The following is a 25,866-nucleotide window of genomic DNA, read 5'->3' as shown; positions in this document are numbered from 1 at the left end:
TAATAATAATCAACTATTTATAGTTTATTACAAACCATTGTCAAAGTTCAATACATTTTCTGTATAATATCTCTCTTAAGAAGCATACTAACTCATGGGTTCATCTCTCATGGGCAGTCGGTCCCGGCTGCCTAAAAAGCAGTCATTTGGTCATGTCAGAGGCCCTGAAATTGATCAGTTGCGACCTGAAAACTCTGACACCAGACCTGAGCCAGCCAGGTCACTCGATATTATTATTATTATCTCTCATGGTACCTAACCTTGAAAATTAGTTTGATAACAGTTTAATATTTAAATACGCTATCTCATTTTCAAAAGAAACAGGCTACTCAGTGTCTTTATATTAAAGCTTTAAGTTACTGGATTGATTTATATTGTAGAACAAGTGGAATTTAGTTTATTTCATGTTGCAAGAGTTGTTTGAGACAGCTTAATGCCAGAGTTTCTCTTATTTTTACAGGTGAAGAAAAGTGATAAAAATGTATTGAAAAAGAAACGTTCCTGGCCTCTAAGCTCATTGAAAATTGTTGACGGTAAAACTGCATCAGCGGTGAGTATTTTAGGCAGATATTATTATAACTAATTTCATTCATGAATGTAAAAAAATGAATGCAATTCAATCAATTATTAGACATTCTGTAGCTGAATAAACAAAATGTTCAATATTAAATCAGTCTTAAAGATAAGGAGCTTATCATATTATCTTTTTATGACAAATGTCTGATAGGATTGTGGTAACCTCGGCACATGATAAAATCTGTGCAAAATCAGAATTACATATATAGGAAATCGTATCACTTGTAGTCGAGTATTTCTGTATAGTTATGGAGTACGATTCCCTCAATATGCAGTGTTGCTCTCTATAAAAGTACATAGAAAACCCTTTTAGAAGCAATTTTTATTTTTTACAGGACACTCAAGAATTTGATCTCTACTTTGATAAAGTCTACAAATGGCATGCTAGCAATACCCAGGAAAGACAGAGCTTTCTGATTGTTCTATGGAAGGTATGAAAAATAAGTATTATTTAAATTAGTAAATTTAACATTATTTATCCTTTTACTATATTATATAGTCTCTGGTTTACTAAAAAATCATTAACAAATCATATCCCATCTTATTTTTCTAGAATCTAAACATAATTGATTTGGAATCTACTCGAGAAAAGTGATCTAGTCTTTCCAATGGGAATGTATCACAAAAACAATACATAATCAAGCATGGCTCAGAAGTATGTGACATGTCAAAACAAGCAACAAGTTATAGAATAGAGTTTCTGTATAATAGAACAGAAGATCAAGTTCATGAACTCAACGTCAAATCATTCATGAAACAACTGGAAGCATTCCTTCATTGTGTAGGGTGCAGCTGGAGTCAATAACTCTTATATATAGTCAATAAGCCCTTATGCAGATACTCGATTTAAACGGAGAAATGTCAGCTGTTCGTTCAAACACCGTATGAAACGCTTTATGATAAATGCAACCATATTTACAAGTAGTGTTAAACGTAGTGTTAGTATATGGCCCTTTGTCTTCACCTGAACCGTTTTATGTCGTTGATCTCAACTGGTAGAATGTTGAAAACTCTTAATCCACTGTAGAGCGGCCCCCTCTCCAAAGCGCTAGTTCTGTGACAGGGTTTTCAGTGCTCCTCGATGCCTGGTGCTATATTCATGCGGCAACCGATTACTCTCCTATTTCTCCTAATTTTACTTCATGAATACAGCTAGTTCCAAGAAGTAGAAAGCTGGTACTGTAAGAGTATTTAATTTCTTGAAAGAATTTCTACATGAATCTCACGACTTCAAACCATCAATGATTCTCACGGCCTTCTTTTGCTTTCTAAAACTCGTGGTTGGATTGAGTTTTCCACTACCCAAAAACAAGATTCTATATTGTACGATCGACATCAAATATCCATGGAAGACCCTCAACAGAGTCTGGAAACTCACAACCCTTCTCAATAAATTGAATGAATAAATAACTGTGGAGATTTTATTTTGAATTTGATTTACTTCATAATGTATCTTGTTTACAAAAAATTCAAGGTTTTAAATTTATTCACCTACCAAATTATGTAGTTGAGTACTTTATAAACATTAATCATAATTTAGGATGATACACACTTGTTTATGTCTGCTAAACATACACATGTTGGGTTTCTCTAACAATTCAATATTTTTAATTATAGGTTGGAAACAGAAATATGAAGACATAGATTCTATCTATAAACTATATATTGAATTGGCATCTAGGTACCCCTATAACATAACTAATATTGACCAATTATAAATTGTCATTAATTTTTAGGTACTAAACATATAAATGTTGGATTTTTCTAACAATTTAATATTCTCAATAATAGCTTGGAAACAGAAATATCAAATCATAAATTCTATCTATAAATTTTAATTTCAGAAAGAGTGTGTGAATGTTTGTCTTGAAACTATGAAAAGCAACTATGTGTGTTTTTCTCAATATTTACATAGTCAATATTTGGTCAGCATTCAATCAGATTGTCTCCAGATAATTCTAGCAACACTTTTAAGTTCTCAGATGTTAGTCTTCTTTTCTTATGATTGTGTTATGTATAACACAATAATTGTTTCAATAATTGTGTTATGTATGGCACCTAGTAAATTCTTCTTTCCTTATAAGTTTCATAATTTTCTTGAGTATGGTAACTAGTAAATATATTCAAAATGTGTTTCTGGAATTTCATGTGTTCATCTTCTAAAACATCAAGCCTTTCTGACGTAAAGTGTTGATATTATTAATTTATGATTATTATAAATTACAGTTAACTTATAGTTGACTATCAAAGAAACTTAGTTTTGCTGTTGCTCCATGCGTATTTGTTATAACAACAATATTTTTTTTACCCTTACTTATTTACTTATTTATAATTACTTACTTATTTATAAGAATGAATCAAGTTTATCTAAAAAGTTTCTTCGTAAATAAATGTCAAAATCATGTCTGTGTTCTATGAATTAATGTTAGTTATGAGTTCTGTGATTACAGTTCAAATTTTCATTTTATTCTGTAATTTGTGTTGATATTGTGCTCCAATTAGCATGAATTTTCTTTCAAATATTAATTCTATCGTCATGTATTCAATCACTTACCAAACCCGATCTTTTAAATTGCACCTCTCAATTGTTTGACATGTGCTTCACAATTGCTCGATGCTAGAAGCCAATTGGCAATAAAACCATCATTCCACTGACCACAGACGTAGAATTTAGTTCACTCAGCTTTCATTACTTTGAAACACGTCTAATTTCGACTATATTATGGGTGAACAGCTTAGTAAAGATTCTTCGAATGTAAGTTGGATAATTCAAATATTTCAGAACAATACACAGTAAAGTTCCAAGTTTAATTCAAAAAAATTACATCAATCTTTATTAAAAACGCATTTGAATTGATAATTTTATGGCTTAGCTCAATATTTCATAACAGCTCATCAACTGCAATTTTATCTTATATTGGCTCAAATTCTTTATTATTCTATCATGAATAAAGTTATTAACATAAAATAAATCCAAAAAGGTCATCAACATTCAAATTTTTCAACCATACTCACCAGTATTATAATACATATTTGCAACATTACAACGTAATTTTATTCTTAAAATAAAATAGTATCAACATTAACTCTACTTCATTCAAATATGGTTGCAGTTTTCTCAACATTGATCTGTAATTATGACTATTGCTTTATTGTAAAATATCAAAGTAATAATATATCATATTATAATCACGATAAATAATATCAATATCAACCTTCACTTTCATTGCTAAAAGAAGAATTAAAAGTAAGGAAAAAATTCCATACTGAAAAACGAATGAACGGTGTTCCACTTGGATAAGCTTTTCTCATTTTTATGACCCACTCTTACTTGATAATAATTGTGCATCAAGCATCATACTCTTGTGTTATCTTGGTGCAATATGGCACTTTTGACTGTTTGATGGCACACCGTTATCTTGAATATTCATCTACACATGGATGATTCATTAATTCAAAACAGTAACACTCATTTGAATGAAGCATACTCTCATCTACTTTTGTACCTATTGTTTAATCAAGTGTTTCTCTGTACCAGCTTTCTGTAATTGTCTTGATTCATTTGTTGCTTTAGCGTTAGATATTTGTGTTCTATCATCCAAATCTAAGTTTATAGAAGCATAAGTTATTGCTAGATACCTTCTAAAGTGCTTTTTACTTCGGGATTAATAATAAATGTATTGCATTTCATATTCTTTAACTCTACAAAGTGGTTTTTACTTCGGGATCAATAATAAGTGATTTTAATTTTATAATAACACTTTATAGATCTATGTTGACGTATGTTTCTTGATTGTTTTAAATATTTAGAATATAAAAATATTCATAATGGATTCCAATTTGCAGCAATGTTCGAACTACTCTCTGAAAGAGCGCCCGGAATTCAAGAATTTGCCCAAAGAGTGGATGTCCGGTGAAGCTGTTTCAATACAAGCTCAAAACAATACTGCTATCACCCTAGGTAAGTTGAAAGCAACTTTTATGCTGTAAATATTCGAAATTTAGTAACAATTTTAGACAATTTTTTTAATTTATTTTCATGTAACTAATGAACCAAAAAAGTAGAATATGATTCTAAGGAAAATTGAAAATTGTAGGTTGAAATTTGTGCTTGTAGTGTTCCGTAACTGTAGCAGCATTCTGAGGTGAAATTTCAGTGTACGTGGAATGACTAGCATTCATCATTATTATTAATAGTATATCAATTCACTCAATACTCCAGAACGTAACTCACTTCTGGAATTTTCCATTTTAAAATAGCAATACCTTAGATTTGTGGGAATTTTTCAGTTTTTGTCATCTATTATGTATTATTATTATTATTATTATTATTATTATATTATTATTATTATTATTAATGATGTATTATAATATATTAAGTACATTTTTAATATCAGTTATATCCGCTATCCAATTATTGAATTTGAATATTCATTACATATATGTACTTCAAGTTGTTAGGCTATTCAATCAGAAAAATTGTCTATGCGGTTTTAGTTGTTTTGATCTGTAAGTTTTTAAATTGCTCTGCCATTCTTCCATATATTATTTAATTCATGGTTATTTTGAATTTCTACCTCACTTCAATAATTATATTGCTGACTACACTTCAATAATATATTGCTGACTAGCATGTAACCCGTGCTCCGGATGGGGCTAATTAAAAAATTGATCTGGTGAAGAATCTATATGAAAAATTTTAAGTTAACCAGTAGGTTACAGTACAATATAGCGTCATTCGTGAATTTCTTATCCCGTACGCGTATAAGCCATTTCTTTCCTTTATTAAACCTATATTATAGAAAATGAGGAAGTATAATTTTAGAAAAAACCAGCGGTGTTTCCATGCTAACTACATTTAGCTGAAATATAAAATGTGGAATGTATCTTTGTTGTACCTTTTGATTTCCTTCTTTGAGAATTCCAATTTCGTATTATCGCCCAGATGACTTGTTACAGTTATGAATCCATTCTTTGACTCTGAAGATCTTACTGATGTCTAATTTTACATTAATTTTCATCAAGTAAATCACTGTTCACAAATAATAAATCACTATTTTCACACAACTACCATTGATCGTTCACTTGCATTGTTGTTAATTTGAAATGATTGTTGCAGATTCCTCGGAACCAGCTGATCTAGAAGAATACCAGGCTCTTACTGAGAAAGAAGAACTAGACCTTGAACAGCTGATGAAGCAGTGCAACACAGCAGTCAGCAATGCTGAAGCTTTCATTGAAACGCTGACCAAAGATCTATCAATTCTTGATGGGGTGAGTGCAAGATACTTTGAACATTCTGTAGTCTACAACTAGAAATTTATTCAATTGATGAATGTGATTTAATAAACTTGGTTGATATGTTTTACGTGAATATAGGGAAATTTGATTTTTTTAGTGACTAACGGTGTTTATTTTTTATTTATTCATTCGGCTCCTATCGGCACAGAGATCCTTTTGGATATTCTGCCTTGCCGTATTACCCAATGTCATTTCCTATCAACACTCAAGTTTATAGGTTATATATTGGGCTCTTCATGTTTTCTCACTAAAAATTTGCACTTTCACTTCCTGAGTTTCTATTTTATAAAGTTTAAAATTAAGAAAATTAAAATAAAAATTAAAACTAACGGTGTGAACTCATTGAATGTGTACATGTGCAAGAGCCAATGCATGAGCCGAAAAACAAAAGTTGAAAAGTGCCATTGAAACACGTTGTGACTTGCATGTAGCTGCTCACACTGATCGCAACCAGGTAATGCAAGCGTTCATTGTGAATGATCCTATTGCTTTTTCCAGATTTTGTTTCTAAACTGCACGCTTGCTCATGCATAACCAAGCTTGCACTTGTACATATACTCATTCAATGTGATCACACCCTTATCTTATTATGTTCGTTTGTTACTAGTAACAGGTACTATTAAAGTGTCCATACATTGGTAGACTGCAAGTGTGTAAACACTACTATAAGAACCAATGTTAGTTATTCTCTTACATCGATAAACTACATGCGTGTGAACACACTCATAATAATGAATGCTATTTCCTCAGGAGAACGTGCAAATTGTGCTGGCGTCAGAGCAGCAGATAACGTCACTGATGACACAGCTGGAGGTGTAATTCTCTTACATCTGTAGACTCCAATGTGTGAACACTCCCATAAGAACCAATGCTATTATCTTACATGGTGAAAAGCATACATGTGAAAACTCCCATAATAACCAATGCTATTCTCTTACATCGATAAACTACATGCGTGTGAACACACTCATAATAATGAATGCTATTTCCTCAGGAGAACGTACAAAGCGTGCTGGCGTCAGAGCAGCAGGTGACGTCACTGATGACGCAGCTGGAGGTGGCGATGGCCGAGGTGGAGAAGGTGGAGGTGCAGCTGAACTCCTACGAGGATGTGCTCTGTCACGTGCGCAACACCATGCACAAGATGGAGGAGAAGAACATGCTCATCGAGGTCGCCAACAAGAACAACCAGAAGCTGCTCGCCGAGCTCGAGAAAGTTGTGGTCAGTATACAGTTATTCAAATCAAATCAAATGGTTCTTTATTTTGACATCAATAGGCTACAATAATTTGAAACAAAACAATTTTCCAATCATGAACAGTAAATAACTATTACAGCATCGCATAATTGTTCTACATTGTAATATTAATAATAAAAATTATTCAAAATTGCATACTTTGAAATTATTGTAATATAAATAATAAACATGATTCAAAATTGCATACTTAATCGAACAAGATGTCAAAAAAAGGATTACTACTTGCTCAATTACAAAAATTGTTTGCAAGTAGGAGTAACTTACATGAAAGCAAGATCACTAACGTGAAATTATTTTCATCATTTATTCAATAATTGTATTCCTTATTGTGTATTTTCAAATTCAAATTTATTTATTCCACACTCATAAATACATATACATAAATCAAACAAAGCTCAACATAACAACACAAACCAACCAAAGTGTAATAATAATAAACGGTAAGTGAAAAAAATCACTGGAACAAATGTGAATTTTTATTCGCGAATTTCTTGTTGATAAAAGCTTTTAGCCCGGTTACACGTACGGTCACTAACCACTAACGGCAGAACATGCATGATGCACAGTCGTCATAATATTGTTGTGTCGATCCCAGCGAAACGCTTTGAGCAAAATTTTTTGAGGTTAGGTTTTTGTATCTTCGTTTCTCTATCATAATAAATTGTAATTTTCCAGTGGTTGATTCAATATTTTTGGTTGTTTATTTTATGTTAAAAGCCTATCACTGATGATGAACATGTGTATGTGCATGATCTACCGTTAGTGATCAGTCAAACGTTTCATCGGGCATTTTCGATTGACAGGCTGACAGTGCTCTGTCAAAACTGACCTGCAAGAGCACTCAAAACTACTGCACTCCTGCGTCTAAAGCTACTGCCACTAACGTTCAGGTTACAGTCTGCAGTTGTATCGTACATGTGAAACGTTACGTTGGTGGCCAGCATAAATGAAGTATCACATAATAGTGTGATTGAAACAAAATCTGACACACAAAAACAAAGTCTTGCACATATTCGCATCCAATGTGATCATACACTAATATTTACTACTTATTTTGCTGAGGTTGATGCCCACATGAGCTCCAAGCTTGTGAGTGTGTAATAAGACGGTAGTAAAACAGTAATAAGACGGTAATAAAACAAGTAGAAATGAGTTTCTATTTCACTTTCCTATTCTACTATTCTTCTTCACTACATTACTATTTCAGTATTTTACCATTTCATTTTTCACTTTGCACTTTTTAGTACCGGCTGGAGTTGCCGTCGAAACACCAGATGGCGCTGGTAGACGCGGACCTAACGAACCCTGCCGGGCTGCAGCAGGCGATTGAGGCCGGCAAAGCGCTGCAGGCAGTCATGAATGCAGAGATCCACCCGGCACTCGTACGCCTCACCGCTGTCCAGGACCAGAAGAAGCGGTTCGACAAGTGGAAGAGCAAGTTCTCACACATAATTTCCAGGCATCTCAACAATCTGTTCATTCACCTGGTGAGTTATTTAGAGGAAAGTTAGTATTTGCCTCATATCATCCAGTATCCTGTGTTCGGTACAGTGAAAATAAATTAAAAAGTAAATGCAAAGTGTTGGAACTGTCCGTAACATCATAATATTAAAGTTTTTACCTAACTGAAAAACAGTCTCTTGATGGGTTTCTTTGTACTACCTACAGATTTATTGTGATCAAGTTTGTGGAAGCCTCTTTCCTAAAAAAGAGTTAGCCTAAATCAAATTTGGTTTAACTTTGATTTACCACTCCTTCGATTCTGATACAGGCTATTATTAAGTATTTTTGGTTGAGATGAATTTATCAATAGCTCTATCACTGAATCAAGTATGCCTATGTCTATCAAGCTGAAAGTATGGATAAATTATTGCATTTGTGGAAAAGTGTTTGTGGAAAGTGTGTAAAGTGTTTTTATTTAAAATAAAATTTCTATTTATTAAAATTACAAATGTCTTTAATCTGAAATTTAGATAGTATTCCATCCAATAAAAAATCGATAAAGTAACAAAAGTTACATTGATAAGCTAGTAGAAACTACTTCGCTGCTACTTTGCTAGTAGAAGCTTCGAGCAAAGTTATTCAAGGTTACGTTTCTGTATCTTCGTTTTTTTATTCGCTACTCTATTTGAAGTTGAATATTTTTCCATCAGAATAATTTGTAATTTTCCAGTGTTATTGGTTGTTTATTCTATGTTGTCGCTGATGATGAATATATCCATGATAAACATTCATGACATGTTCTACCGTTAGTGACCAGTCCAACGTTTCATCGGACATTTTCGATTGACAGGCGAACAGTGTTTTGTCAAAACTGACCTGCAAGAGCACCCGAACTACTGTACACCTGTGTCGGAACTGGCTGCCACTAACGTTCAGGTTTTCAGCTGTAAAGTCGTACATGTGAAACGTTACGTTGTTGGCCAGCATAAATGAAGTTATCACATGATATTCCGATTGGAACAAAAATGGAAAGAGCTTGGTCATTCATAACCAAGCTTGCACTTGCACATATTTGCATCCAATGTGATCATACACTAATATTTAGGGCCGGTCTCCGAGTTCGGGATTTAGCTAAGTTCTAGACTTTAAACAGCTGGAGTCATAAAATTGGCTTTCCAAAACGGGGCGTAGTCGCAGCTTTTATGACAGTAGTCACTGTTTTTATTTTGTCATTTCTTTAATTGGAAAAGTTTTTGCTTGACGAAATTAAACATTCCTAAATAATTCAAAATAGCTGAAAATTTACACTATCTTCTCTTTATTTAGCTGTATTTCCTGATTCATTTAAAAATAGCAAACATTAAACCGATTCTTAAAAAAGGTGATAAAAATAATCCAGGTAACTATAGACCAATAAGTTTAATTAGCAACCTTGCCAAAATATTTGAAAAATTATTAAAAAAACGAATAATGAAGTTTATACAAAAAAATAAAATTATTAATGAAAACCAATATGGTTTCCAACCATATTTTTTGTAAAGCTTTTTTGTATTTTGTTTTTGGCAAATAAAATTCATTCATTCATTCATTCATTTTATTTTGTGTTCAATTTTCTAGTTTTTTTCGGAATTTAATTCAACGTGACTATGACAATGATTACGACTACGCCCAGTTTCGGAAGCCAATTTTCTGACTCCAGCTGTTTAAAGTCTAGGACTTAGCCAAAACCCGAGCTCGGAAACCGACCGGCCCTTACTTATTTTGCTGAGCTTCATGCCCACATGAACTCCAAGCTTGTGCGTGGGTAATACTAATAAGACGTGGTGAGAAATGAGTTTCTATTTTACTTCCAATTCTACTATCCTTCTTTACTACATTAATATTTCACCATTTAAGTATTTTACTAGTTTCTATTTTACTATTTTACTTCTCACTTTGCACTTTTTTAGTACCGACTGGAGTTGCCGTCGAAACACCAGATGGCGCTGGTGGACGCAGACCTAACGAACCCTGCCGGGCTGCAGCAGGCGATCGAGGCCGGCAAAGCGCTGCAGGCCGTCATGAATGCAGAGATCCACCCGGCACTCGTCCGCCTCACCGCCGTCCAGGACCAGAAGAAGCGGTTCGACAAGTGGAAGAGCAAGTTCTCGCATATCATTTCCAGGCATCTCAACAATCTGTTCATCCACTTGGTAAGTTGTTTGGCATTCGCCTCATTTCATCGTTCTATCAAAATTATAATTATAGTTTTCTTTGACATAAAAATTATATTTCATTCATTTAATTGACAAACATACGCAGATAATTTGTTTACTTTATTTGTTGAAACTCATTCCTACTGAATGTGTAGTTTCAAAAGTTCAACATTAAATCAAGTGATGAAAACGCAATATACAAGCCATGTATGGCCAAGATTAAAGTTCTTTAAATTCATCTGACAGATTTTTTCCAAGTTATGAATACCTATTAAAATCAGAGTAAAGGCAAATTTCCACATATCAGTGAAAGTGATGGTACTATGAGAATATTATTCACTCAAGTTCAAATGGGTATGATTAAGAATCATACACGCTAGACCGTGCTGAGCGGGACTAGTTTCATTGGAACTCAAGGGAATTATATTTTCACTGTCTCTGATATGTGGGAATCCGTCTTCAAAAGGTTGGCACTAACGACAGGAAAAGTGTGATGAACATTTGTGTCATGCTGTGTCATCAGGGAAAGGCTTCTTAAGCTGCGTTTACACCGGAGTTATTAACAAAAAAATATTAACTTGACTGAATCGTCAAAAATTTATCTTGACAAAAGTTAATAACTCATGTTTCTAACAGAAAATTCCTTGTTATTAACAAGATCTTGTTATCAATATAATTGACTTCCATATGATTTCATTTAACGAGACTATTCATATGATATAACAGCCGGAATAAAAAGCGAAAAATTGTCTTCAAATTTGAATTGAAACATGTGTGTAATCATTAAATTAATGATCTTCATCTGTTCTAATGTAAATAAATTATAATGCGTTTACACCAGAGTTTAAAACAAAAGTTTTCAACATAAGTTAATAACATTTTCTTTTGGTTGCTAGTTTTGTTATCAACAAAAGTTAATAACTTTATCACGTGTTTTGTCTGCAGCTGTAGTTGTAGGGTAGGGATGCTGAGCGAGGGGGTTGCGGGGAAGATAGTAACCTGTTATTAACAAAAGTTACCGACTCTCGATGGATAACATAAATCTTGTTAATAACAAGGAATTTTTTGTCGATTCAGTAAAGTTGACAACTTTTTATTATAACTCATGTTATCAACTCCGGTGTAAACGCAACTGAACATGATGTTATTAACTTTTGTAATTAACATCAGTTAATAACAAAAATGTTAAAAACTTGTGTCATTAACAAACTTGTGTAAACGCAGCTTAACAAACGTTTTTTGACGTCAAAATTTTGTATCTACGATTTTTTATTGTTTATTTTTCTTTGTTTCTCGATTTGAGGGTAAATTATTTTTGTATCATGACAATTTTTTTATTTTCCAGTGTTTTATTTATTGTTATTGATTGTTTATTCTATCTTAGAAGCTTCTGTCAAACAGCTGTTTTTCGTTCAAAGCCTTTTGCGTGAATGTCTTTTTCGTTCAAAGACATGTCCGTTCACACATGTTCGATACACTTGTCTTGTCTTCACTGGCCACCCAAGCTAATACTTTCTTTATTCTTATATAGTATAGAAGATTTTTTCAAATTTATAATACTCTTTTTACTGTTCCACTCAGTGGTGTATATTCAAACTCATTATCATTGAGGATTAAACAGTAGGCACTGGTTTTTTCTGAGAAATTATTTGTTGTTTCCAATGTCAACTTTATGTCTATTGCACCAGATTTCAATAGTTCATTTTGCTTACTACAGTCTATAACAACCAATGGTGCATATTCATCAAATGTTTTATACTCAATTGATGTACTGCTGTTATAAGGATAGTATTCATTTTGGAATTCAGAGAACATGTGATATAATAAATGTTTATTACCAACAATATTTTCATAGGGGAATGATTGAGCATTTAAATAGAGATTAACATTGTTCAGATTACAGAAATCAAAATGTGACCTGTTAGCAGTTATAACATTTTCCTATTCTTTTGAAATCCAAGAATAATGAATCTAGGTTTTAATATGTTGAAGTTGTCTTAACTGTCCATTGAATATTGGTAGTTTCAGGTAATTGTGGAAATTCATGCAATTCCCATGACCTGAATGGAATGGTAATTGGTATATCACTATGTGTTAAACTCAACAGATCAAGACGAACAGTGTCAGAAGCATGTATGTAGGGTACTTTCCATTGTAGTTTTGTAATATCAATTTTCACCGATTTTGCTGTCTCTGATTCAATACAATTTAAGTCTGATGATGATCTTAATAGAACAATTTCCTGATGAACATTTAATAGAACTTTTCTATAGTCTTCCATTACACCTAACCATATATCCAAGGAATGCAAAAGCAGAATTTATCTAAACTTTTCCATCCAGTCAACTTCCATCCTGCATTCTCCATAATTTTTCATTGAGTTTTGATTGACATAGATAGTTTTTCATGGTTGTTGTCAATCCTACATTACGTGTGTGATCAACTTCAACCCTCCCAATTCATATCTGATTTCATCAAATAGGTATGCAACTCCATTATTGATAAGTGAAAAGTCCTTGGTTTCAACATCATTCTTATCTTTCACTTTGATTTCACCTTCAATTATGAGAAAACTTCTACTTGGAAGTGTATAAATATCTTCTTGTTTTAAACTAATTCAAATTTCATCATTGTAATTGAATGTCTGTTGAATATATGGTGTGTGAGTGATATACTCATATTTGGTAATACTCTCATTAAGATGTACACTCTGATCAACAAGTAATATATCTGACTTGACTTCTTTCTTATACATTTTTATTATATATTTTTTCTTTTCAATACAACCTGAGGTGAGTTTTCAAGTAGTTCAAACTAAGCTGGTTAAAGACAGAGGGTCAAGCCCCTCTGTGGGGGGGTTTAGTGCTGAGGTTTGTGTTGCTTAAGAAAGGGTCTCAACATAAAAATATTATTGTGTGCTTGTTGCTTAGTTGCAGAAAAAGTTGAATTAGGATCCCTTGACAAATGGATTTACTGAAAAAAATTATTCTTAGTTATTCAAGAAATTAGATCTACATTTCCATGAGATCCTTATTTTCTATTCAATCTTGACAAATGGATTCGTTATTAGATTTACTGGAAAAAGTTATTCTTGTAAATTTTTTGTAAAATTAACGGTTTCTTAGTTATTAAAGAAACTGGATCTACTTTTCCCATGAGATCCTTATTTTTTTGTTCAATCTTGACAAATGGGGTGTCAATGGATTCGTTATTAGATTTACTGGAAAAAGTTATTCTTGTAGATTTTTTGTAAAATTAACGGTTTCTTAGTTATTAAAGAAATTGAAAAAAAGCTGGATCTAGTTTTCCCATGAGATCCTTATTTTTTGTTCAATCTTGACAAATGGGGTGTCAATGGATTCGTAATTGGATTTCCTGGAAAAAGTTATTCCTGTATTTTTTTGTAAAATTAACGGTTTCTTAGTTATTCAAGAAATAAAAAAAAGCTGGATCTAGTTTTTTCCAAAAAAGTGGGAATGGGGATCTTCATTTGAGATTTATTGTGAGATTAGGGGTATGGCTAGGTTAGGTTTGTTCAGATTACATTGAATTGGGCAAGGTTAGAACCAAGAATCAGCTTTGGGGTAGATTTGGGGGCAGCTTTCTTTGAGCCAGCTTTGAGCCAGCTTTTCTTCAGAAGTCTCACTTTACCCCTACTGACAGGAAAAGTGTGATGAACATTTGTGAACATACATGCTGTGTCATCAGGGAAAGCTTCTAACAAACTTTTTTGACGTCAATTTTTTGTATCTACGATTTTTTATTGTTTATTTTCTCCTTCGTTTCTCGATTTGATGGTAAATTATTTTTGTATCATGACAATTTTTTTATTTTCCAGTGTTTTATTTATTGTTATTGATTGTTCATTCTATCTTAGAAGCTTCTGTCAAACAGCTGTTTTTCGTTCAAAGCCTTTTGCGTGAATGTCTTTTTCGTTCAAAGACATGTCCGTTCACACATGTTCGATACACTTGTCTTGTCTTCACTGGCCACCCAAGCTAATACATTCTTTATTCTTATATAGTTTTCTTTTTGTTTCTATCGATTCCAATTTTTTCTATCTTTTCAGGGAAATGACCCAGGTGATATAATGGGGACGAACTCAGGAGATCTGGTGCTGCCAAAGAACAGCTTGCTGCATAAGGAGCTGCAGGCTTACACGGAGCTGATGCACTGGTGTAAAGTGATGGATCGTAAAGCGTACACGGCACTATGTAAAGTCTATACTAATGCCCTGGGCAAACTTTATGAGAGAGATATTAAACATTTCCTCGATGGTGCTAAACAAAATGTATCTGGGCATCCAGGTGAGTAATATAGTATGTAGAATAGAATCACGTTTTTAATTGATGATATGGTGAAGATTGACACGTATAAATTCTATTAGGTTAGTCTATGGTCTATAAAATTCAACTTCCTGGTTAAACATTTTCTCGATGGTGCTAAACAATATGTATCTGGGCATCCAGGTGAGTAATATAGTATGTAGAATATATTCACATTTTTAATTGATGATATGGTGAAGATTGACACGTATAAATTCTATTAGGTTAGTCTATGGTTTATAAAATTCAACTTCCTGGTAAACATTTTCTCGATGGTGCTAAACAATATGTATCTGGGCATCCAGGTGAGTAATTTAGTATGTAGAATATATTTACGTTTTGAATTCATGATATGGTGAAGATTGACACGTATAAATTCTATTTGGTTAGTCTATGGTTGTATAGAATTGACCTTTCCAGCTTTAGATTTCAATTTGTAATTTGTGAAGCCATTTATAAATTTGGTTTCAATTGATTGGTCCAATAAAAATGATAGGACGTGGAAGCTGGTATTGAATTTTTAAAATTGGTTGCTCGGAAAGTAAATTATATGCAAACTAACTCACCAGTAAATTATTTCATGTATGAACCTATTTTTCAATTTTCCAAACAAGATCCAGCTCAGCCACCTCTAATGCCAGTTAAATAGCTAATTCAAGCTAAGTCGCTTGTTAAATGGTCAACACTATTGCTGGCATACATGCAAGTGAAGGCGAGCACGGGCGTTTGTATGCACTTGGTAAAAGTGTGGAAGTAGCATGATAAATGCCATGCCTAACAAGTTGACTGTGCACCTGTGGCATACAATGCATAGCTCAATGCATTCTAGCATATTTTTGACTTTCCACTCACTTTTCCCTGCTTAGTAGTAACTCAGATTAGCAGAACTGTCTTGAGTTAAACCTTCAGCTTTTTTCCGCAAGAGTGTTATATTTTTGATGTAATAAGTTTTCTTCTCTTCTTATAAATAAATGAATAACAAGTTGTCTGTACCTTTATGTGTGATGTTATGATTCTTCTTAGGACAGGACATCTTATAAAGGTGAGAAGTTTCATTGAACGGCATCTCAGATCATAACTTCTTGTAATGAAAAAATCAATCAATTATTATTAAGACTAGTTGAGCTGTTATTCTGTTTGACAATAAAATCTGTCGAACTTCAATTAAGTTTTTAAAACTCCACATTGAGTCGAATGCAATAAACTTGAACGTTTTACAGTAGAAACATAACCTATTTTTGGACATTTTATTAATTTATCAAAATTTGGGAATGGAATAGATTTGGGCCAAGCCTGTTGTTCCTTCCTAATCATATTTATATGATTTGTGATTCTGTCCACGATAAATAAATAAATGTACACTGCAGCAGACAGTCGGAGAAAAAACAAACGTCCGCATGCAGACGAGAGCAGATATATGGAGACAGACGGGCGTCAGTGTGCGTTGCAACATTGGATTCTTCTCCGTCTGTCTGCACACTTCTGTTTGCTGCTGTGTGCGTTTGCTTTTAGTCTAAAATTATATTATAATGTACATGGTTTTCTAAAATTGTCTGCATTTGTTTATACAAAGCTATTAAATGGAAAGAACCAGTAGCAATATAAGAAGAATCCTCGTTTTTGTTCTTATATAGATTGACCAAATAGGTATAGTGAGGTCCACATTATGATGGCAGTGTTTGATTAGCAATAGTATTGCTATCCTTGTCTTTCATTCAACAAAGTGCATAGCCCTATCTTTTTCTCGGTTTGCTCTGTTACCAGATTGTCTTTCAACAATGTAGAATAATTAATTAACAGAATATTTCATCTTAATTATGTAAATTCATTATGATATTATTAAAAATATTATTTATTGCTTATTTAAAAATATAATTGATTATTTTAAACTAGAATGAACAGTTAATATTACCATAGAGAAACGATAGCATAGAAATCCCATGCTAGTTTCATGCAAGTTTTACTGTTATCCCAAGCCGATAGTTCACATAGTTCTTTCCTATGCAGCTGTGTGACGCTAGTAGTCTTTCAAATTGTGCCGTTCATACAATATCACCCCAACAAAACAGTAAAAATTGACAAATATCGACAGTAATCGGCTTGAGATAACAGTAAAAGTTGCGACCTAAATTCCCTATACCATAGGATATCTACTTACGCTATTGTTTCTCTATGATATTACATTAATAAACCTGTATCGTCTATAGAAGACATTGACAGGACAGAGGTTCGAAAACGTTTTTCTCCTATTTTTCTACACTACCATTATAACGTGGACCTTACTATAGAATATTTGTACGCTAGGATATCTAATGATTTGTAACTTTATTGCTGGTACTTGTAGGTGGTTCGAAGGAGGACCTGTCAGCGGCAAAGCGGCAGGCGAAAGAGTCGAAGGCGGGAGGTGGCAGTTCAGGAGGCGGCAGTGGGGGTGGCCAACTGCTGGGGGTGGAGCGGGATCAGTGGGGGGCCGACCACGAGCCCAGCGAGCGAGCCAGGTTCGACCAGGTGCTCGAACGAGTGCTCGCCCAACTCGAACCAGTTTGCCTCTCCGAACAGAACTTCTGTGTCTCCTTCTTCCAGCTCGATGTACTCAGTCCTACCACCAAGGTTAGGGGACGTTACTAAAATAGTCACTTACATACAAATACAATACTGATAGTTATTAGAATCAGTGATTTTTCATTAAGTTACATAATAGAGAAAATATAGCATAAGAAGATATACCATGGTGTTGTGTATCAATTCGAAATGATACTGTATCATATTGTGTTGATACTATACCATGTGAGTTGATACTGTATCATTTATGTACTGTATCATTTTATTCTGTTGATACTGTATCATGCGTGTTGATACTTTTTCATGTGTGGTGATACTGTATCATTCATGGTGATTCCATAGAGAAAATATAGCACAATAAGACATCCCACAGTACATGACGTTTAAATAATTACAATTCAGTAAATTATAATTGACGGCTTTAATCCAATTCGTATTCCCAGATTAAAGTATCTTGATGAATAATAACAATATTATTTACATAACCTCTAGACTGTGTATTCCAAATTAACGTTTAAAGCAGTTTTGGGCGAATGCCTGTTGTTTTTACCTGCATTGTATCTATTGTCTATGAATAAATGAATAAATGAATAGCATTGCGGCTGCAATATATTATTCACATTTTTCATTACATTTTCCACATTTATATAATTTGTAGTTATACATTATTAGTGCAAACTATACATTATAGTTTGAAAGAATAACATTTGGAGGATATTGGAAAGATTTAAGCATGTCAGGATCATCTATAACTATGAATGAAAACGATTGACAGTATATCACTAAGATGATGTGTGATACTATTGGTAGAACAAATACCCATATTTCAGATCTAATCAAAGTTATTTTATTTTCCAGAATACCCAGACCACTTTGGATGGCATCGGTTTGGACAATAGGCTTGAGAGTGAACCAGTGGCACTTCCTCAGAAAAGGATAGAAAAGCAAGTGAATGAAGAAGTGAGACGGATGATGGGTGACATTTTCGGATGCATCGAACCGGAACTGGTCAACTTCATCAACCATCATGAGAGGATTGATAGCATGTGAGCATATAATATAATTATAAAAGTCATGTTATCTTTAATATAATAAAGGACAGAATTGGCTTATACACGCACGGGATAGGAAATTCACGAATGACGCATCATCACGTCTGAACTACTGGACTAAGTTGAAATTTTGCATATAGATTCTCAATTTACCGAGGATGGTTATAGGCCTATTTTAAATTATTTAAGATTTCAGCATTATCACGTCTGAACTACTTGACTGATTAAGTTGAAATTTTGCATATGGATTCTTAATTTACATGTATGAGCTGAATCAATCATATGATAAGTGTTTTTAATTGTTTTTGAACATATCTTTTTCATATTGTGACGTTTCCTATTGTATAATGTACTTAAATGAATAAAATATATTCTATTCATTATAATCCGCCTCATCACCCACGCACAAGTCTAGAGCGCTCATGTGAGCATCACCCTCAGAAAAAAAGAAAGAGGAATACAAGTATTCCTCCACAAGCCTCTCTGTGTGTGAGAAGGGAACCTGATTTTCATGGTTTGCTTGCTATGGATGTTTCAGTCACTATTATGTCGATTTGGATTTTTAAGTCGAATATTTATTCAGTTTCTTCTTTCTATTTTAGCTACTGTATGCATGCTCTGGTGAGGTTGAGCCAGCATGTGATGTCAGCCCAAGATGCCGGCTCATTTCTGAGCAAAACATTCGGCTCAGTTCTGGTGCAAGTCAAACGAAGCTACGACCGATACATGCAAGCTCAGCTCAAATCCATCCAAGACATTCGAGTCAACAAGAAGAGCAAGTGTGGAATCCTACCGTTTGTTGCTAATTTTGAGGTGAGAGAGATAATGTCAATTTTGTTTAGTAATAAGAATTTATTCTGTTTTTAAAATAGAACTTTTATTAAAATCTTTATCATGATTCCATATATATTACCTCCAATTATAGTCAGATCCACGTTTGGTAACATTGGTGTTGCGCTATCCTTTTCTATCATTCTTCAAAGCAGATGACGTTATCCTTTTCTAGCTCTAACGTTTCCAGATCTTTTTCATTAATGTAGAGATATAATTATTATTTAACAAAATTTTTAATCTCAATCATGGCAATTCATTATTTAATGAGAATCATATTTTCTTGGCAAATAAAATATTATTGATTATTTTAAACAAGAATGAATAGTTTATTTCATCAAATCAACCATAGACAGAGAATCGGCAACTTTGTTCTTCTATATTTCTTCACAGCCATTATAACGTGGACCCCTTTTTAGTCACCTTCATTAAAAGCCACAGGCCTGGTGCTCTTTAGCATCCACATAGCCGATCTTAATATTGGATGACACTTGAAATGATGAAAAAAAAATCAGATTTCAGATTTATTTCTAGAGAAATGCAGGTTTGATGCCTAGTAAGATCGGACTCCCCCCCAAAAAATGATATTATTTTCACTTAGTTAGTTGAGTTAGCTATAAGATCAAAACATCCATTTCCGGACTCCTTTCTTTTGAATTGAATATGACTCAATTTCAGAGTTCGTCTAGATAGAATATAGTCAAGAATGTTCAAAAATTCTTCCTTTATAAGTAATTGTTTTTAATGATTCTTTATTTATTATTGAGTAAACTAGTAGTTCGCCCTATCAATAACCCTAGAAAAACAAGAATAAAAATAAAAACCAAAATAAATGGCATGTATACATGGAAGAAAGAAAACCATTGAACTGAAGCCCAGAATAGAGATTGCAGCAGAAACGGACCGGTAGGCGTGGCTACTACTCTTAACATCGGCTAACTTCGTTAACAATCGGTTGTTTCCGTTGACTGTTCCCACGTGGATTGTTATGTCACGTTGTGCTTGTGATGCATGGAAGAAAGAAGACCTTTGAGTTATTGAATAAATTGAATTTATAGGTTACCTATCTTCTACTTCTGCTTATATTACAGTACAAGTTGAATTGATTTGATGAACTTTAAAATGAATTGACTAAAACTAAAAGTATTAGGCTTTCCAGCTACAAGTCGTCTTTACAATGGTCAAGAGTTGCTGTGCCTATGGATGTACAAATAGTTTTCGAAAAAATATTGATGCTGAGAATTTCTTAGTCAAATTGAAAATATAAAGTTCAAGTTTGACTTGAAATCAATGTTTAATTCAACATATTCAGAAAAAACAGCATTGGAAAAGGTTCACTCCGAGCGTTATCAGTTCAAAATACGGTCTTATTTCAGTTGAAATTTATCCTTCTGTTCCCTTTCTGTATGCCTAAAGTGATTAATGTTAATATTCATGAATTGTTACTAATCGCTAATGTCTAACTTGGACTTGTAAGGTTTTCATCCAGCGTAATTGATTGAATGAAAAATGAGGAAATAGCATTAGAGAAGATATCCCTAGTGATCTCATACCACTGGTGGGCGTGGCCTATCGTCTACTTTTGAGCTCAGTTTGCCAAGTGTCTGCAGGCTGCCACTTCATTTCCAGGTTTTCTTTCTTCCATGCATGTATATGATAAATGAATAAAGATTTGATTAAGAAATAATCAAGGTTCTAAGTAATTCTGTGTTCAGGATTGTATTTTGTATTGTCTAATCTCAAAATAAAATAAAATATTTGTATTTGAAGTACATGAATACTTATAACACTCTTATTTTGTTTCTTCACAGGAATTTGCAAAAACATCAGAATTGATATTCAATAATTCAGAAAGAAGAACAGATCTGGACAAATGGTATGTGCGCTTGGTGGGTGCCATGTTCGAAGTCATTCCGTTGATTGCTGCTGAACACCAGAAAACGCCTCAAGAAGTTGTTAAAATGGGTAACAGTCTCCACTTTTTCCTCTCTCCTCGTTTTCATTAAAAATATCCAATAACTCTTACAGTGGAATGTTTACTTGTAGTAGAATGTCTCAAGCCTAGCAGTCTCAAGAGTGTTTCTTTCTCATGTAACATTTTCAGCGTCGCTCAGTCTACCTTACTCATATAATTTTAATATTTTAAAGAAATGTTCAATATGATTATTGTATTCAATTTTTTACTTTTATAATGAGAAATATTGTAAAAACGACAAGAACTGGCTAATCTTGATTATAATTGACTTGAATTGAGCTTATTCGAAAGTAAGTGTGAATTTGAATTGATTTTATTGTGCCTACTCAGCATGAATGCTAACATTAATAAAATACTTCACAACATTATACTACGATGGAAAACAACTGAAATTAATGAATACAACAAACCCTTCTTCATGAAAGTCACTCAACTTAACTGATGAAACTTCATGAAACTCAACAAAAATCCACAATTCGACTTGATACTCGTGTCAAATAGAATAAAATAATAGTAATTCTTCCTTCTGTTTCCAATGCTTTCAACTTGCGTATTTTTGCAGAAAACTTCCATCATCTGTTCGCCCTCCTGTCACAATTGAAAATTTCTGTGCTCGATGCTCAACGAAAGGAAGCCAAGCAAAAGTATAATGACGCTCTCAAAGCTTATGTGACGAGATATTTTGGACGACCCTTGGAGAAATTGAATGTAAGTGTTGGTTCCAAAGCTTTATATTTTCATTTATAACTACTTGATCGTAAATACTTTGATTCGACGTAAATTTAAAGGAATGTGTCTTTACCTGAAAGCGGAATCCTGTTTCACGTTTCCTGAAGACGCGATTGAAATGCTTAAGTATTTTCTACTTTCATTTCAAAATTATTTTTTACAAATATCGAGATTGAATATTTGTATGAGAATAAAGCGTTATAAAGAAAATTTTGAAATAGCAGAACTATTTTTCAGATTTATTGTAGTTTAAAAATCTTTATTATTTTATTTACTTATTTATACTTTATTGCTTTCTTACATTCATTTATAAGTTGAAAATAGACATTAACGAATACAAAAACAAGATAAAAATAGATAAATCAATTTCAATAGGTTATATATACTTACATTAACTACATATCTTATATCTATAATACATATTATTATCTACTTATTAACATTCAATACATCAAAGTTTTTGTAGAAAAAATGAAAAAAATTAAATGGATGAATGTAAGCCCCACGAAAGCAAAGTTTGTGTGTGCTTTCCGTTAGTTATTAATTCAGGTATATTGAATCAAAGTAGTTATTTATCATTTGTCTTTATTTTTAATTCCAATTGTTTTTTTGCAGCAATTTTTCGAAGGCGTGCAGGCGAAAGTATCTCAGGGCGTGAAAGAATCGGAAATTAGTTATCAGATGGCATTCAGTAAGCAGGAACTGAGAAAAGTTATCAGGGAATATCCCGGAAGAGAGGTGAAGAAAGGCCTCTATGATTTGTATCGCAAAGTAAACAAGCATCTCTGTGAGGAAGAAAACCTCTTGCAGGTACGTTAATACCACCCTTAAAGTATCATTGATTATTTTCTGCTACAATAATATTGACAAAAATGTACATTCATTTGATTATTTTCTGGTTACCATTCAAGGATTTGAATTAACTGAATAATCAAAAAAATATTGTAAACTGGATCAGCAGTTGGATGAAGATAGATATAAAATAAAAACATGATTTCTTGATCTTTCTACTTAAAAGAAAAGACTTTCCCACTTTCTTAGCACAAAATACAACAACTGTTTGTATCTCATCATGGAACATATTTAGTTGTCGTGCGTACAAACTTAAAGAACGCAAGGATTACTTAAAGATGATCGCAGGTCGCACGATTCTGGTTCGCGCGCACGAACCGACCAAGCTCCTGCCGACAACAATGGAGCACGTGGCAAGCTCGAGCTCTGATCTTGATCACAGTACTTATAGAATACTTGCTTAAGAAACGTGCGTTTGTCGTGTAGCGCGAAAGTCTGTATGCAGCTTTTGATAACAGTATAATTTATTAGAGGTGGATATTTTATCGACAACTGTCACAATGCTATAATGTAGATATTGTAGAAAAGGTATATCTAATTTGAAGAAAATACTCGAACTAATCTTGTCCGATGTAGCTGGAAGAAAATACTTCAATTGAAGAATAGGGAGGGATGAAAATCATTATGAATCCAGCTGTGTTGAATAAGTGAGTTGTGTTTTTCTGGCTCTAAAATTTGTAAAATTACGCAAACATTCTTCAATTAATGGTGATTAGAGTGTAATATTTTTGTGTTTTATATAGTTTTTCAACCGTAAAAATTTAAAATTCTTTATTTTTGTTGTTTTTAAGTGAAAATGGGCTAAATTTCAGTAAAGTGAAATCATAACCCTATTTCGAACTTTCAAAATGTATTCTAAATTTGGGAGAGAAATAGTACAAGGAGTGTCCTTAGTTTTTCTTTCCCGTTCAGTGCTTTCTTGTAAAAATACCTAATAAATGAATAAATAAATAAATTGATAAAGATGTGTTCCAATTTCAAATAAAGTTAAAAGTCTAAATATGTACAATTTGTTGTAGTGTATTCAGAAAAAATAAAAATTCTATTTATGTTTTGTCAGGTTGTTTGGAGAGCGATGCAAGAAGAATTCATCCAACAGTACAAATACATCGAGGAATTGATACAGCGCTGCTATCCGGGCTCTATGATAACTTTAGACTTTTCCATCGAGGATATTCTCCAGTTTTTCTCGGAAATTGCTCGCTCCCATTAGATTAACTAATTAAAAATAGTTGAATCTGTAAATAATTTATTAGAAAATACTTTTATTTATTATACTGTTCAAAAGACTGGAGATGAATGAATGATGAGGGAAAATATTTATTCTTCTAGTTATCTTGTAAAACCTTAGAATCGTCAGTCCTCACTTATCAATATTGTTGAAGTTGAATATCGCTTTAATACTGTAATTTATTCTCAGTTTAATATTTATTATCATAGTGTATGGAACCCTATATAGTTTTGAATTAGATAAGTAATCTGTTTTAGTATTATAATCATTACTGTTTTGTTATATTTACTCATCATCATCAATAAACCGGGTATGAATAGTCAATTCTTATCTATCAGGAGCATAATCCACCTCAAAGACAAGAAGCTCGCATTTCAATAGATTTATATTTGAAGAGTCTAACATTTTCCCGATGTTAAAAAACCTTCAGTCATAAGTGCAATAAATCATTATATCCCGTTGAACAATAGATTCAAATTGAAAATAATTATTATCAATAACCAGATTTATTCAGGTATTTTATTCCATGTATTATTCCAGAACAAATTAATATTGTATTGTTATGTATTTTTAATTTATTTCCTATTATCGGTACCTGTATTTTGCACAAGTCAAACAGAAAACATTGAAATTGTCAATAAGCATCCCACTACGGAAGGATGTTGGTTTTTGAAAGGAATATATTTCTTAATTTGTTTCATGTATCCCAGTCTGTTCTAACCGTTACTTCTCAATAAATATAACCCTAACGTAATCAATAAACAATAAATATTTTTAAATTTACAAACAGACTGCTGGCGTATATTGTTAAAATTGACGAAGCAAAACCTAAGTAACAAACATACTTTTTTAATTCAAATTTATAGTTTATTGATGAAGTAAAACATCCAATAATGGATATTGACTTAATCTGCAGATTCTGTGCTTCAAGAAACGGGCGTTCAAAATATTCTTGAGAAAAAACTGGGATACATCGAAAAAGTTACAAAATACATCCCTTTAAAAATTTAGAGAATTATGAACTTCCATCCAAGATATGGTTTTCCTGCGATGTTTACTGACTTCTTTTTGACTTGAGTACAAGTATAAGAAACGGTCTTGAAAATTAATAACGACTATACCTATATTTTATTTATGTTGATAAAGATTAGATCATTGGTTAATTAGTTATTAATAATTTTTAATTAGTATTTGAACGCAATAAACAAATTTAATTTCCAAGAAGTTGTTTTTTCATTTTACTAGTAACTTGAAAATGTTTGGTATTTTATTATTCCTTCATCATCTCTAGTTAGTTCAAGTCATGAACATACTAAAATTGTTCTGTGTCTACACAACATGGGTACATCATGAATGTAGGATACCTTATATTTCAAAATAAGACTCGCCTAACTCACTTCATAAACTTCTGTTTATTTTCGTTTTACAACTATCTTTTTCGCACAACCATAGCCTACTATAGATAGAGTAAGCCAAAGTATATTATCTAAATTAATAAGCCATGGCACAACATAATAATTTGAGCCCATTTTTATG

General features: G+C 32.8%; 1 protein-coding gene across 4 annotated transcripts in view; it reads left to right on the top strand.

The window, feature by feature from the left end:
- The window catches only part of LOC111050550 (exocyst complex component 1-like), a 31,060-nt gene extending 5,509 nt beyond the window's left edge, over nucleotides 1-25,551 (top strand). Inside the window, exons 3-16 of one of the 4 annotated variants that reach the window (XM_039432110.1) lie at nucleotides 461-550; nucleotides 912-1,007; nucleotides 4,423-4,537; nucleotides 5,696-5,850; nucleotides 6,872-7,099; nucleotides 10,528-10,770; nucleotides 14,843-15,080; nucleotides 17,443-17,708; nucleotides 18,519-18,706; nucleotides 19,315-19,525; nucleotides 21,355-21,508; nucleotides 22,081-22,226; nucleotides 22,863-23,057; nucleotides 24,160-25,551. In XM_039432110.1, the coding sequence (XP_039288044.1) occupies nucleotides 461-550; nucleotides 912-1,007; nucleotides 4,423-4,537; nucleotides 5,696-5,850; nucleotides 6,872-7,099; nucleotides 10,528-10,770; nucleotides 14,843-15,080; nucleotides 17,443-17,708; nucleotides 18,519-18,706; nucleotides 19,315-19,525; nucleotides 21,355-21,508; nucleotides 22,081-22,226; nucleotides 22,863-23,057; nucleotides 24,160-24,312 (2,478 nt within the window). In that variant the 3' untranslated portion in view covers nucleotides 24,313-25,551. Of the gene's footprint in view, nucleotides 1-460; nucleotides 551-911; nucleotides 1,008-3,255; nucleotides 3,332-4,422; nucleotides 4,538-5,695; nucleotides 5,851-6,871; nucleotides 7,100-8,379; nucleotides 8,623-10,527; nucleotides 10,771-14,842; nucleotides 15,081-17,442; nucleotides 17,709-18,518; nucleotides 18,707-19,314; nucleotides 19,526-21,354; nucleotides 21,509-22,080; nucleotides 22,227-22,862; nucleotides 23,058-24,159 lie in introns of those variants that run through there. The other 3 variants (XM_039432111.1, XM_039432109.1, XM_039432112.1) reach the window with 3 other exon arrangements.
- Nucleotides 25,552-25,866: the final 315 nt, after the last annotated feature.

This window comes from Nilaparvata lugens, chromosome 7 (genome assembly GCF_014356525.2).
Source record: "Nilaparvata lugens isolate BPH chromosome 7, ASM1435652v1, whole genome shotgun sequence".
In the NCBI taxonomy this organism is placed as follows: domain Eukaryota; kingdom Metazoa; phylum Arthropoda; class Insecta; order Hemiptera; family Delphacidae; genus Nilaparvata; species Nilaparvata lugens.
The sequence above is the reverse complement of the archived record's forward strand: the minus strand, read 5'-3'. Positions and strand labels throughout refer to the sequence as shown.